We start from the raw sequence: 15,414 nt of genomic DNA, 5'->3' as shown, positions 1-15,414 counted from the left end.
CAAGAATTTATAAAGCCAGTAGGCCAGGAACCGAAGCTTTTCACCTCGCAATTTTTACAGAATGGATCGATTTGCTTGAAATTTTGAGAATAAGTAGAAGATAGTCCAAGGATCAAAATCTATATGATTCCGAAAGGCGCTTTTACCATGGGGGTGGTTTCCACCCCATCTCGTGGGTGGAAATTTTTTATTATACTTTAATCACAAAAGTTGATAAAAACATTCATTCTAAGCAAAAAATGTTCTATACATTTTTTTGATAAAATTAATAGTTTTCGATTTAAGTGTTAGTTTTGTATAGAAAAATCAATGTTTTTCGATATTACAATTCACTAAATTTTTGCCGTAGAAAAATTGTTTTCAAACCAAGTTGTTGGGAATTAAATAAACTACAGTTTTATATCGAAACATTTTTTCGTATCTCTGATGCTGAGCTTTCTATTCTGAGGGAAATTGCATTTTTTACCAAACTACAAAAATTCGTTATTCGCTTTTAACTCCCATTTTTTAAAAACGAATCATTCTAAGCCAGTCAAACTTCTAGAATCTATTAATAATACATAAATAAATAAGAATTAATAAGGCCAATGACCAAAAACACCGCCAACTGACATTATTATGCTTCCAATTTAATTTCTCCTTTTTTTTTTTTCAAAAAATATATTGATTTTTTAACCGTAACTTTTTTATTTTTTATATTAGAAAATTCGGTAACAAAATAATTTTGTAGGTTTTTACAAGGTCTATAAGCTTATTAATATTAAATCTTTTTAAAATCCTCAGTCGCAAAAAGAGGTGACTTTGAAAGGGTTGGTAAAGGTGGTTTTTGCATGTTATTACAAGTTTTAATTGTCAATAGCTCACTCAATTTTTGCCGTAGAAAAAATTTTTGCAAACCAAGTTCTTGGGAATTAAATAAGCTACAATTTCATATTGAACATTTTTTCGTATCTCTGATGCTAATTTTGCTATTCTGAGGAAGGAGCCATTTTTTCCAAACTACAAAAATTGGTTATTCGCTTTTAACTCCATTTTTTTAAAAACTAATCATCTAAGCCGGTCAAACTTCTAGAATATATTAATAATAATCCACTAGGAAGAATTTCCTGTAGCTGGCTGTATACCATTAATTACAAGTAAAATTTAATAAAAAATTTTGGTCTTGGTAAAAGGTATATTATTTTAAAAAGCCCTATAGGGCTACAAACATCGAACAGAACGTTTTCGCTCTAAAAAGAGCATCATCAGTGTTGCCTAAAATAAGTATAACCATATTAATTATCAAAATGTTGAACTTAAAGTGATGACCAAGGTAGAATCAAAGTTTGGTTATACTTACAAGAACATGGTGAGCCAACCAAAAAATACGAAGGTCAAAGCCTTTCAAAAATGGACTAAAAGTCACATCAAAATGCTAACATAGCAAATTCCAAAGGATGGATATAATCCCTAAGGATATGGCCCTAGGATAACATATGACTCCCACACGTTGTAAGTGGGTCAAAGGTAACAAATTAGGTCATTATGTTACAAGAGCTGACAGGCAACTAAGATGTGAGATATCAAAAGCGAATCTGTCTGATGTCAAGACAACAATTGTCAATGGAACTTGAAGTATCATGAAAAATTGGTTACACAGCTACTAAATTTATAGTTGTTTATAGTACAAGCAATGATAACAGCTAACATCAGTGTGTTGGAATTATAAAAATAAAGAGTTAGTGAGAATAGATTATCTAGATGTAAAATAGAAGGGGGGAATTGGAGTACCCACAATCATCAATGAAGTGTACGTAAATTGATGAAGAAAGGTAGGCAAAACAACATACAGATAATGTAATGTATGGTTTATGTTTTGAAATTAGATAATTTATATTTGTGAACCAACACAAATGATGGCTGAGAGACTGGCTGAAAAACTAGAGACAAAATAGGGGTCGTGATATCAAATGCTGAAAAAGTTGTAAATGCAAAATCTTATTTATAAATTAATAAAATATAGATGGGTTCATCAACACAAATTTACAAGACTGAAAAGGTTGTATTACAAGCTTAGTCCAAATTTCTTTATTATGTCCTTTTATGTTAAATAACATCTAGGGCAAAGAAAAATTAATAACTTGGATAAAAGTGTCTAAGCTACAACTAAAGTGGGGTCAGATGAAGATAAGTGTTGAGTAAGATTATTGAGTATATGAGAAAATTAAAAATTGTGTTTATTTGAGATAGATGAGTTTGTGGTATATAAAGTAAATTTGACATCACTATTGAGACTAATGAACATTATTGAGAGACTGGGGACTCCAGAGACCAGGCAACCAAACAAACCCAAATTTAAAATAATATACCTTTTACCAAGACCAAAATTTTTTATTAAATTTTACTCATATTAATAATACATAAGTTAAAAAGATCAAATAAGGTTAATGACTAATTTGAATTAGGGTGGTGATTAGGGGGTTGCTTGCAATCACTTTTTCGCTGAAAAAAAATGGGGACTGACATTCTTTTCATTATAAGTCACTTAATTTTTGAGATAGAGACTTTTTTATTTATGGTGATAGACATTTTTAAGTATATTTGAAATTAGTTTTTACAAGTTGTCCTCTAAAAATACATAGTTTTCCCGTCTTTTGAATTTGAAACTACAATATTTAGCATTTGACGAAGAAGAGCCAACATATAATAAAGTATAGCTTGATTACTATTGGTCCAAAAGGAAATTAAAAAAAAAGGTTTTGTTTATTTTTTCAAAAGGTACATTTTTGTTAAGAAAAGTTGTTTTGATAAAACGAAAACTTTTGGAGTTATTAGCAGAAAACTTATTAAAAGCATTGATTTTTTCGATATAAAACTTACACTTTCGATAGCAAATAAATCTAAAACTATCAATTTTATCAAAAAAATGTATAGAACGTTTTTTGTTTAGAATAAACGTTTTTACCAACTTTTGCGATTAAAGTATAATAAAAAATTTCCACCGCCGAGATGGGGTGGAAACCACCCCCATGGTAAAAGCGCCTTTCGGCATGATATAGATTTTGATCCTTGGAGTATCCACTATTTATTCTCAAATTTTCAAGCAAATCGATCCATTCTGTAAAAATTGCGAGGTTTTGTCCTATTTTAAGCTTCATTACTTGGACTACAGTGCTTCTTCTTAAAGTGCCTTAATGGAGGTTGGCTACTACAATTTTAAACTCATCTCTGTCTTCAGCTGTTCAAAATTTAGCCCTGTCCATTGTCGGATGTTTCTTAGCCGCGACATTCTTTTACTTCCTAGTCCCTTCTTTCACTCGATTTTTCCTTTCACTATTAGTTGAGCATATTGGTACTTATTTTTACAGATTACATTGGTAAAAGAAATAGGGTGGTAGGACAAACTTTTGCTCTGTTTTTTGTTGGGTTTAAGTCATTATATTTTTGTTTTTGTCTCTAACTGATTCACTAATAGGGCAGTCAATGAGGGTATTTGGTTCCGAATTCCATCCTACTACATCGTTTTACTTGATATTTTCACAGTAAGGAGGGAATAGTTCAAGAAACAAAGTCTACCCGATATACTATGGCGCTTTTATCTTGGGTGCGGTTCCCATCCCTTCAAGGGGGTGGAAAATTTTTTGGTCAAAATAACCACGGAAGTGGCTAGAGAACCTAATTCTAAGCAAAAACTGTTCTATATTTTTTTTGAAAACTCAATACTTTTTGAGTTATTCTTGGTTGAAAATTGTCAATTTTCATTGAAAAATAACACCTTTTCGAACGGTTTTTTGCGAATACCTTAAAAACTATGCTTCTAACTAAAAAACTATATAAAACATTTTTATAGCTTATAAAAAACAAAGAAATTCGTTCCTTCATAAATATTTTAGTTATAATACAAAAAAGAGATATGGTAGATAAAAAGAGTTTGTTTTTTTTTTCGTGTATGCTCAAACCGGTGTATTCAACTTGAAATAACAGAGAAACGGTCGATTTTAGGTGTATAACGCTACCAATGCCTTTTGTAGTGCTTGAAAAGACCTTTAAAATGAGCAATATTAAATGTTGATTAGATTCAAACTAAGCGAGATATGCTGCAAAAAAAATTTATGACTAATGTATTTTAAGAAAAAATGAGAAGTATATTTAACGCCTCATACACCAGAATTTAAATGCATCTTTTTCCTTTTAAAATACCTTTTATTATAGTGTTATTGAAAAAGATGGTTTTTGAAAAAATAAGATCAAATTATAGAGCGAATTTTTAAATTTTCTTAAAAATCTTTTTCTCCATGTAACTTAAAAATGATAAGAGATACGAAAAAAAGATACCGCACAAAAAGGTAGGGTTTTTTTAGATAAAAATTTTGTTTTTATTTTTCATTACTGTATCGCTTATCATTTTCAAGTTACATGGAGAAAAAGGAAGATTTTTAAGAAAATTTAAAAATGCGCTCTATAATTTGATCCTTTTTTATGCATTCATTGTAAACTCGTCCAGCTTTTTGAATATAGAAATAACACTTTAATAAAAGGTATTGTAGAAGGAAAACGATGCATTTAAATTCTGGTGGATGATAGGTTAAATATATTTCTCATTTTTCTTAAAATACATTAGTCATCAATTTTTTTGCAGCATATCTCTCTTATTTGGAATGTAATCGACCGTTTCTCTGTTATTTCAAGTTGAGTATGCACCAAAAAAAAAACAAACTCTTTTCACCTACCATATCTCATTTTGTGTTATAACTAGAAGATTTATAAAGGAACGAATTTCTTTGTTTTTTTTTTGTAAGCTACAAAAATGTTTTAAACAGTTTTTTTAGTTAGATGCATAGTTTTTAAGGTATTCGCAAAAAACCGTCCGAAAGGTGTTCTTTTTCAATGAAAATGGCCAATTTTCAACCACGAATAACTCAAAAAGTATTGAATTTTCCAAAAAAAAATTATACAACAGTTTTTGCTTAGAATTAGGTTCACTGGCCACTTCCCTGGTTATTTTGACCAAAAAAATTTTCCACCCCCTTGAAGTGGTGAGAATCGCCTCCAAGATAAAAGCGACATAGTATATAGGGTACATTTTGGATTAGGAGGTAAGTAGAGGGTACTCCCAAAATTTCATTAAAATCCATGCAGTAGGATAGAATTCGAAGGTAATATCCCGTTCTTGCTCTCATTGACTGGCGTATAAATATAAATAAAATGTTTAAAATCGTCAAATCGGTAGAAAGCTTTTATTACTATATTTACTGTTATATTACATTACCTTTTTGTTATATGGTTAATATTGTTCCAGCCTTTGGTGATAACTCCAGGACTAAACTTGATAAGACTGAAAAAACAAGCGACTCAAATTGGGAAGTTCTACTTCGGGCAAATAGCTATTCATATAAAAAACTTACACATTCTGTCTCCTACGTTATCGCCCAGACTGGTGTTCGACGTGAAACAGGAACATCCTACACTCAAATTATACAAAAAGGCAGCACCTTTACTTACCGGCATAGAACAAAGTATGAATTTGATTACGACTATGGGAAGTTATTCTATTGATGCTGTAAGTACTTTTACTCTGGGCTAATTAGCAAAATACAAGGAAAAGTTATTTACCAGCAATAAAATTCTTATGATTGTATATATTAATAATATAGGTATGCAAAGTCCGCAGATAGTGTGCTACTTTTTTATAAACAAAATGTCGCCCGAAAATCGTGTTTTATTCAATTTTTGCTCTATAACTCCAAAGATTTTAACTTTACTCCAAAAAAGGTGTTTTTCCCGATTTACTTCGACGAAAATTTTCCCCGGAAAATGCAGGTTTTTCCAACAAAGTCTTTAATTTTCAACTAAAATTTTAGATAAGTAATTGTTTATCAATAATTAAATAACTTGTTAATATAAAAGCTCTTTTCGTATAGATTATAATTCCAGAAGCCGATGGAAATTGAATGAACAGTTTAGCAACAATTGAATTGTTAATTAAAAATTTACGGTCGCTGTAATAACCACAATAATTATGATACATAAGAATAACTATGATTTTTGTATAAAAAGACACTGTACCTATCTAATGTACTTTACAAAATTGAAATTGGACTATTTAAGCGGCCTCAGGAATATTTTAAAATTATAAACAATTTTTTGGCTTGTAAACAAATAGAATATCTCGGGAAATATTAAATTAAATTAAATCATGAAAACGGTATTGGAAAAAAAGCGGCAGGGCGCTTCTTTTAAAAGTAAAAACGTTTAATTGTGATGAGTGGTTCCTGAGATACAACCGGTCAAAGTTGACCGGCATTTACAGCAAAGATATAAACAATAGGATCATAGTTTTCGAACCATCACCTTTTTATTTTTGTCCTCTTTCTCCACACCAATTTTCACATCTTTAAAATACTCACAACATATATTATTATAATAAAAACTTTCGATATTACGAGTGAAAATTGCCAAAAATAGCAAAATTACAATCAAAAATTAGGTTGTAGGAAATGTAATCTCAACGTTCAAAATCGGTATACGTTAAAAAAAATGCATTTTCTCGGCTTGCCATGGAGCAATTTTCTTCATTCTTTGTTTGTTCCCAAGTAACTCGAGTAGAGCCATCTAACTAACGCATTATTAAATGTCAAACTTGCTTTTGTTTTGTTATAATAGATTAATTTATTTATAAGAAAATAAAACTACATGTTTTTTCCAGTTGTAGACTTTTTTTATATAAACTTACTACAAGTGTACCTTTTAACGTTAAAGACACAAATATTCTCACTTGAAAGCTTTATAATTATTAAAACAATCTTTATTTAAACAAATTAAAAGTTTTTGTTATAATAAATAAATTAAGTTATTATAACAAAACAAAAGCAACTTTGACATTTAATAATGCTTTAGTTAAATGGCTCTACTCGAGTTACTTGGGGAAAAAAAAGAGTGAAGAAAATTGCTCCATGGGAAGCCGAGAAAATGCATTTTTTTAACGTATACCGATTTTGAACTTTGAGATTACATTTTCTCCAACCTAATTTTTGATTGGAATTTTGCTATTTTTTGGAAATTTTCACTCGTAATATCGATAGTTTTTATTATAATAATATATGTTATGAGTATTTTAAAGATATGAAAATTTGTGTGGAGAAAGAGGACAAAAATAAAAAGGTGATGGTTCGAAAACTATGATCCTATTGTTTATATCTTTGCCGTAAATGCCGGTCAACTTTGACCGGTTGTATCTCAGGGACCACTCATCAAAATTAAACGTTTTTTCTTTTAAAAGAAGCGCCCTGCCGCATTTTTTCCAATGCCGTTTTCATGATTTAGTTTAATATTTCCCCCGAGATATTCTATTTGTTTATAAGTCAAAAAATTGTTTATAATTTTAAAATATTCCTGAGGCCGTTTAAATAGTCCAATTTGAATTCTGTAAAGTACATTAGATAGGTACAGTGACTTTTTGTACAAAAATCATAGTTATTCTTATGTATCATAATAATTATTATGGTTATTATAGAGACCGTAAATTTTTAATTAACAATTCAATTGTTGCTAAACTGTTTATTCAATTTCCATCGGCTTCTGGAATTATAATCTATACGAAAAGAGCTTTTATATTATCAAGTTATTTAATTATTGATAAACAATTACTTATCTAAAATTTTAGTTGAAAATTAAAGATTTTGTTGGAAAAACCCGCATTTTCCGGGCAAAATTTTCGTCGAAGTAAATCGTGAAAAACACGTCTCTATGCAGAATTTAATTACGGTGAATTTTTATTTGGGTTTTTTTTGTGTAAAGTTAAAATCTTTGGAGTTATAGAGCAAAAATTGAAAAAAAAAACACGATTTTCGGGCGCCATTTTGTTTATAAAAAAAGTAGCACACTATCTGCGGACTTTGCATACCTATATTATTAATATATACAATCATAAGATTCGATTCCAGCAATAAAATTGCTGGTAAATAACTTTCCCCAAAAATGGCCTATTCTCCGATAATAATCTGTCCAGACTATTTTATTTATGTATTTATGTGTCCAGAGATGTACACATGGCGTTTATAGACCTTAGGAAGGCATACGACACCGTGCCAAGGAAAGAACTATACAAAGCAATGACAAAATAGGGATACCAGCTAATCTAACACAAACAATCAAGAACATATACAAGAGAAATGAAATTATATAAAAATCGGAAACCAGCTAGTTACCAACGTCACCAATTCTATTTAAAATATTTTTAGAACACGCACTAACAACTTGGAAGTCAAAATGTAGAATGTAGGGGTATGGAAATATCGATAAGGGACGATTATCTCTACAAATTGTGTTTCACAGACGACCAGGTAGTAATGGCTCAAGGTGAGGAAGATATGAGTTACATGGTAAGAAAACTAAAAGAGGAATACAGAAAGGTGGGACTGAAATAAATATGAAGAAAACGGAATACTTAGCAATATCAGAAGAAGACGTCAAAAATTTGGAAATAGGACACGTAGAAATAAAAGGAACGAATAATTTTAAATGTTTGGGTTTTATAATGTCGAAAAACGGATCAACAGAAGAAGAGATAAAAATAGATTGGGACAAACAAGATCTTGTATAAGACAACTCCATAGTGTCTACAAAGTATCATGATATATGCAGCAGAAATTTGGGTCATAAACAAAAAAACCAAAGGAGCATTCTGGCGACCGAAATGGAATATTGGAGAAGATGCTGTGGTCTGACCAGAAGAGAAGAGATAAGGAGAAGAATGAAAGTGGAAAAAGATGCTGTGCAGTGCATAGATGAGAGAAGACTAAAATGGAACGCAGAGCAAAAAGTACCGGGTGTCCCAATAAGAATGGCTCTCGGCCATATCTCAGGAACCGTTTATAGTACAGCTTTGAGAAAAAAATATTGATAACAAAAGTTGCCTCGGGAAAAGCCTGGAAATTATTTTCATAATTGTAGGTCTACCGCTAGAGGGCGTAATTGAATATCAAAAATTAAAAAATCAAAATTTTACAAAATTTGCCGAATGAAAGGGCACTGAAAATCCGATCATCGTATTCTTCATAAAATTCTGCGCATATTTCGTTTTACAAGTTTAAGTCTACCTTTGCAAAGAAGAGGTTGGGGTTAGTGGGAACCTTGTTATGAAAAACTGGCTTCAAGTCCGATTCTGCTAAATAGAATTTTGCAAACTTGGTCTTGTTGAAAACAGCTCTTTTTCGTCAATGTAAGAGTTATAATTTCGAAACAGCGTATTAAGTAATATGCCAGCTAGGAGGCGTTATTTAATTATTTTCAGAAATCTAGTTTTCTTTGGAAAATATTAAATACAAGTATGCATTTTTAATCCTTCATTACAAAGTTAGATAAAATTAGCAACAGAATAGCGAAAACCTGATGTCGATACCTTTTTTCTGTCTCGAGATATCTTAAGAAACGTGTAAATTTTAAACCTAACCGTTACTGTCACCGGTAAACGAAGTTAAGGAAAGATAGTGTGCTGTGGAAAAAACAAAGAAACATTTTCCAAATCTCAACGTATATAATTAATTAAAACTACAATAAGACAAACAGCACTATAAAATATAACAAAGAAATAAAAACAACTACTTAGTGACGACTTAAATGTTCAATATATTGCCCGTCATTTTTGATTCAAGCATTTACTCTTTCAAGAGTAGATTGAACAGCATTCTTAATTTCTGCTCTCGAAATGCTTCGAATGGGGTTTCGTATTCTCTGGATCATTTTTTCTCGAGTAGGTCTAGCTGCAAAAACAAGGTCTTTAATCCGTCCCCATACCTTAATAAAAGTGAAATACCAAACCGTCCCCACACCAAACAGTTAAATCTGGTGATAGTCAGATAATTGGACCGTTTATTTTCGATAATGCTATGTATTATTGGTGAACGCTATCTAATTTTTTAAGGAATGAATTGCCTCTTCTTCTGGAAGATGTACCGCTAGCAGTTTGTAGGTCCATGTTGTTTCAGCACGATGGTTGTCCCGCGCATTTTTCCGGAGTAGTAAGGGATTTTTTAGATGAGTCATTTGCTGATAGATGGATATGACGTGGAAGCCTATTTTTTGGCTAGCCAGATCACCAGATTTAACTGTTTTAGACTTTTATTTATGGGGGCGGATTAAAGACCTTGTTTTTGCCGCTAGGCCCACTACTCGAGAAAACATTATCCAGAGAGTAGGAAACGCCATGCAAAGCATTGCGAGAGCAGAAATTGAGACTGCTGTGCAATATACTCTTAAAGAGTAAATACTTGCATCGAAAATTATGGGCCAAAATTTGAACATTTAAGTCGTCACTAAGTAGTTGTTTTTATTTCTTTGTTATATTTTATAGTGTTGTTTGTCCTATTGTTGTTTTAATTAATACACGTCGACATCTAAAAAATGTTTCTTTGTTTTTTCCACAGCACACTACCTTTCCTTAACTTCGTTTACCGGTGACAGTAACAGTTATGTTTAAAATTTACACGTTGGTTAAGATATCACGAGATAGAAAAAAGGTATCGACAAGCTGTTTTCGCTATTCTGTTGCTAATTTGATCTAATTTTCTAATACAGGATTAAAAATGCATACGTGTATTTAATATTTTCCAAAGAGAACTAGATTTCTGAAAATATTTAAATAACGCCTCGTAGCTGGCATATTACTTAATATGCTGTTTCGAAATTATAACTCTTACATTGATGAAAAAGAGTTGTTTTCAACAAGACATGGCTTCTTACAGCCATTTTTTCATAACAAGGTTCCCACTCACCCCCACCTCTTATTTGCAAAGGTAGACTTTCACTTGAGAAATCAAATATGCGCAGAATTTTATGAGAATACGATGAACGGATTTCCAGTGCCCTTTATTTAGGCAAATTTTGTAAAATTGTTATTTTTTAATTGTTGATGATATTCAATTACGCCCTCTAGCGGTGAACCTACAACTATGAAAATAATTTCCAGGCTTTTCCCGAGGCAACTTTTGTTATAGATATTTTTTTCTCAAAGTTGTACTATAAACGGTTCCTGAGATATGGCCGAGAGCCATTCTTATTGGGACACCCGGTACATGGATAAAAAAAGGTTGCAGAATAGAGCCCAAGAGGAACAAGAAGGAAAGGACGGCTGAGAATATCATGGAAGAATGAAGTCGACGGATCGGGTCTACTCAAGCTCACTAGCTAATTATAATAGCCATACCCCTCCACCATGTCTTTGTGCAATTTGTAATGTCATTTTTAACCGTTTTAGAGCTCAAAAATAAAACTGATTGCATCACCAGGATTATCACTGCAGACTGAACCTGACGAGCCTTTGCAAAGTATGTTAGAAATCGAAGTTGGTCAAAATGTTCCATTTAGTAGTAGTAGACGTTCATTAAGAGTGTTAGCAGATCCATTATTAAAAGATAATCAGGTATGTAGAGAGATTATTTGCATTTATAAAATAATTAATAATATCGTAGAATAAAGTAGAACCATACATTAAGTGGCAATTTTAACTCAAAAATGTGAGTGTGAAGTAAATTGTTCACTTACTCGGAGATGATCCTTTCTTTGGTATAAGAGGTGTTATACTTGTCCATTAAATCTTTGCAAAAACGTCATGATTTATTTGCAAACAAGTTAAATCAAAACATTAACACCAGGTTTCCGAAACGTTAATCAAATCTCCATTCCTCTAATTAAGCTGTCAGATTTGATCAACTGTTAACCAGTGAGGAGTTTCTAAAACGCCAATTATTTTAAAATTACATGATCTTAGATCATGTAAATCGATGATCTGACATACGATTACAATCGATACTGTAAAAATCAGCTGTCATCCTTCAAGATTCCCATTATACTAACCTCTAAAACCAAACTTACAATTGAGTCCAGGCTTCTTTACCCGTGCGTCATCATTTAAAGCATACGAAATAAGTCGGAAATTTACTCCACGCAACAGCAAGTGACAGAAAGTAGCTACTGCTCAGATCACGGGTTATATTATAAAATTTGACGTTATCAAATAAATAGAAAGTCAAATGTAAGTTTTGCTTTAATATTTTGGTGCAGTATTACAGCTACATTTGAAGTAGCTTAATAAATTATTTTAATATCATTAGTGATTAATAAATAAATAAACAATTTCTAAAAAAATTCAATAACATATTTTCTTTTTGTCATTTTATTCCCTTTGGCGGAAACTTAAACACAACTATCCCTTAACTGTGTGAATGAGGTTAGCTTTGTATGTTGTTAAAATTAATGGCAAAATCTAATACACCTACCATATAATTTCAAACTTCAATATAAAATTAGTTGTGAAAACAATTGTTTGTGTACTATAAAAATCTTCAAAATGCAAAAATTCGACAAAAAAACAGCAAAAAATTCAACAGGCTGACAGCCGCAAAAGTAAACAAACCAGAAACGTCACAAATTGTACTTAAAATCTGAAAACATCCCCAATCGTCTTTTTGTAGAGATAGTGCAAACACTCCTGACCATGGAGCTGCGCGAAGGCGGTCAGAATTCACGGAAAGGCAGAAAGGTTCTATTGTAGATACAGTGCGTTTCGCATGGAAGTGGGGACTAAACCAAATTTCGTCTACTGCGCCGTGGTCACGAGTGTTTGCACTATCTCTGCCTATCTCTTTCCAATGTACTGTGCCTAGAGCGTTCATAAAAATAACATGTGTTTTTACTTAATAGCAGGCGGTAGCTGGTTTGCCATTAGTTTCATGCGTGGAAGAGAATGATGCTAGATAAAAATATGATTTTTATCTCGCTAGGTATTAATGACGCAGGGGTAAAGAATTGTGGACTCAACTGTATATCTAAAATTATTCTAAAGGTGCATTCTCTCTTATGTACTGTCACTTGCGTTTAGAGCAAGAATTGGAGGAGAGTATTTTAAAATTGAGATTAGATAATTTCAAAGAGAATAGAACGCATGAAATTTATGTGAGGACGGTTGGAGATCTAAAATAGTTTATGTTCTGTAAGTTAAATAAATATTTTAAATTATTTCTTCCACAAAAAAGTCTTATTTTTATTGAATAATAGAATTTACTTTATTTATAGATCTTGGACAATAGTCAACAAATTAGACGTCTTAAGCAAAAATTACCATTAGATTTACCATTCTTGAGTTAAGAAACACTGATTGTAATCGTAATTGTAATATTCATGTAGAGTAAATATTTATTGAAATATTTCTCTTCGCACCAATATTGTAAATTTCAACAAATGTGTTTATGGTTTATTTTGACTGATTGCACAGTAGACGAACAATAAAAAAAATTATAGATCTGTTTTATAGCAATTTCTTTTCGGTATTTGTTAATTACACTAAATAAAAATTAAAAAAACTCTTTAACATTCTGTTAAATGACCAATAATCTCAAATTCTTTCATCTCAAACGTATCTTCAAGAGGTGTAGATTCTATCTACACGGAACTTAGGCACAGTTTCTGTATCTGTAGAGTAGGGAGGGTGAGTCCGATCAACCGTAAGGCGGACAAATCACCAGGAGACATCTCCCCTATATCAGCAGGTGTAGGCCAAGGCTCGCCGAACGCATACTCTCGTATTGACGATAACTCCGGACATTCACATAGGACATGCTCGACAGTTTCGTCATCTCGTTCACACTTCCTGCACAGAGGTGTGTCTACTAGCCCCAGTGTGTGGAGGTGCTTGCTTAGTTGACAGTGGCCAGTTAAAAACCAACTGTCAAGCGTAGGTTTTTCCTGGTCATTCTCAAGTACTTTTCTGATGTTGGCTTCCTAAGGTTACTTAGGAAGATGGATGTAGACTTACCTTGGCAAGTCTACATCCTGGCCCTTCTTACCATCCTTTCAAGGTTTGCGTGTGGGAGTGACATTTGGCAATTTCCGCGATTGTAGCAGTTGACCAGCCAAAAAGATCACCAGATCCTAAGAGTCTTAGGCCTGCTACCTTCATAGCTAGCTGGTCAGCAATGCGGTTGCCTTTATTTTCGTTGGGTCCTTTACCCCACCTCAGGATGATGTTGTTACCATCCGAAGCTTGGGTTAGTGACTCATGACACCCAATTATTAGCCCTGATATGATACGTGGTCTGTTCAGGGTTAGTAGAGCTTGTCTGCTGTCTGTGCAGATTATTATGGTTTTACCGGCTACACCTTTCCGGGTTATCTCTTTTGCGGCTATGGAGATACCGGCCAGTTCAGTCTGAACTACGCTGGCATTTTTGCCCATACCCCATTTTATACTAATGTTCAGTGATCTGGGGTATATTCCGCATCATGAGCCTTCTTCCGTTTTGGAGACATCGGTGTAGATGTAATTTGCATTTGCCACGTTTGACTCCCTATGTTGTCTTGTTTCGATTTTGTAGGGTTTGTCAAAGACAAACGTAGGTTTAATTGAGTCGCATCCATGGCCCGCGTGTAGCTGGGGCAGTGCCTCCAGCTCACCCCACCAGAAACGACATCTCAATTGTCCCATTCCTACATCAAGGCTTGCATCCACTGAGCGCAATCTCATCATCGTCATCAGCGCCACCTCTTTGACATATATGTCTAAAGGGTTGAAGGCAATGAGCAACTCCATTGCAGCAGTTGGTGTTGTTTTCATTGCACCTGTTATATTTAGGCAAGCCATCCGTTGAATAAGGTTCAGTTTGTTGATCACTGTTGCCTGTAGCACTTTTGGTACCCAAGCAATATCTCCGTAAGTTAGCATTGGCCTAATCACAGTAGTGTAGATCCAGGCGATCACCCTGGGCGAAAGGCCTCAAGTGCGTCCGACCGTTCGCCGACACTGTTCATAGGCAATATATGGCTCTTTTAGCTCTACTATCTAAGTGAGAGTTCCATGTTAACTTCCTGTGAAGGGTAACTCCAAAGTATTTCACCTCTTCAGAGAAGTTCAAACTGCAGTTTAGAATCCTAGGGGGTATTAAGACCGTGATCGTTATTTTTCTGGTGAAGAGGACTATCTCTGTCTTTTTTGGATTTATAGACAGTGAGTGTTCCGTACACCATGTTTCTATTAATTTGAGAGCAACTTGTAATCTTTCACATAGTCTGTTCTCAAAGTTACCGCTTTGCAAGACGGTTGCATCGTCTGCATAAACTATTGTGTAGAAACCGTTCTTGTTGAGTTGGTCAACCAGGGTATACAAAACTATGGTCCAGAGGAGTGGTGATAGCAGCCCCCCCCCCTGTGGACATCCCCTCGTAACCATCCCTCTAACCGAAACGTCTTCTACATTTATGCTTATTGTTCTATTGGAGATTGGAGAGCATACTAAATATCCATTCGCTCACGGCCAGGGGGACATTCCTGACATTGAGGTGTTGGGTGATTATTGGAAATGTTGTTTTATTAAACATTCCCTCAATGTCTATGAATATACCTAGATTGCGAATTCTTTATTATTTAGCGATCTTTCAATTCTT

The 15,414-nt window shown here is 33.1% G+C and overlaps 1 protein-coding gene across 1 annotated transcript in view; it reads left to right on the top strand.

The window, feature by feature from the left end:
- LOC114329182 (trafficking protein particle complex subunit 10) overlaps positions 1-15,414 on the top strand; it is a 143,603-nt gene that overhangs the window by 95,772 nt on the left and 32,417 nt on the right. The window contains exons 10-11 of the mRNA XM_028278205.2: positions 5,279-5,539; positions 11,234-11,398. Coding sequence (XP_028134006.1) covers positions 5,279-5,539; positions 11,234-11,398 — 426 coding nt within the window. The remainder of the gene's footprint in view (positions 1-5,278; positions 5,540-11,233; positions 11,399-15,414) is intronic.

This window comes from Diabrotica virgifera, chromosome 6 (genome assembly GCF_917563875.1).
Source record: "Diabrotica virgifera virgifera chromosome 6, PGI_DIABVI_V3a".
Classification (NCBI taxonomy): domain Eukaryota; kingdom Metazoa; phylum Arthropoda; class Insecta; order Coleoptera; family Chrysomelidae; genus Diabrotica; species Diabrotica virgifera.
The sequence above is the reverse complement of the archived record's forward strand: the minus strand, read 5'-3'. Positions and strand labels throughout refer to the sequence as shown.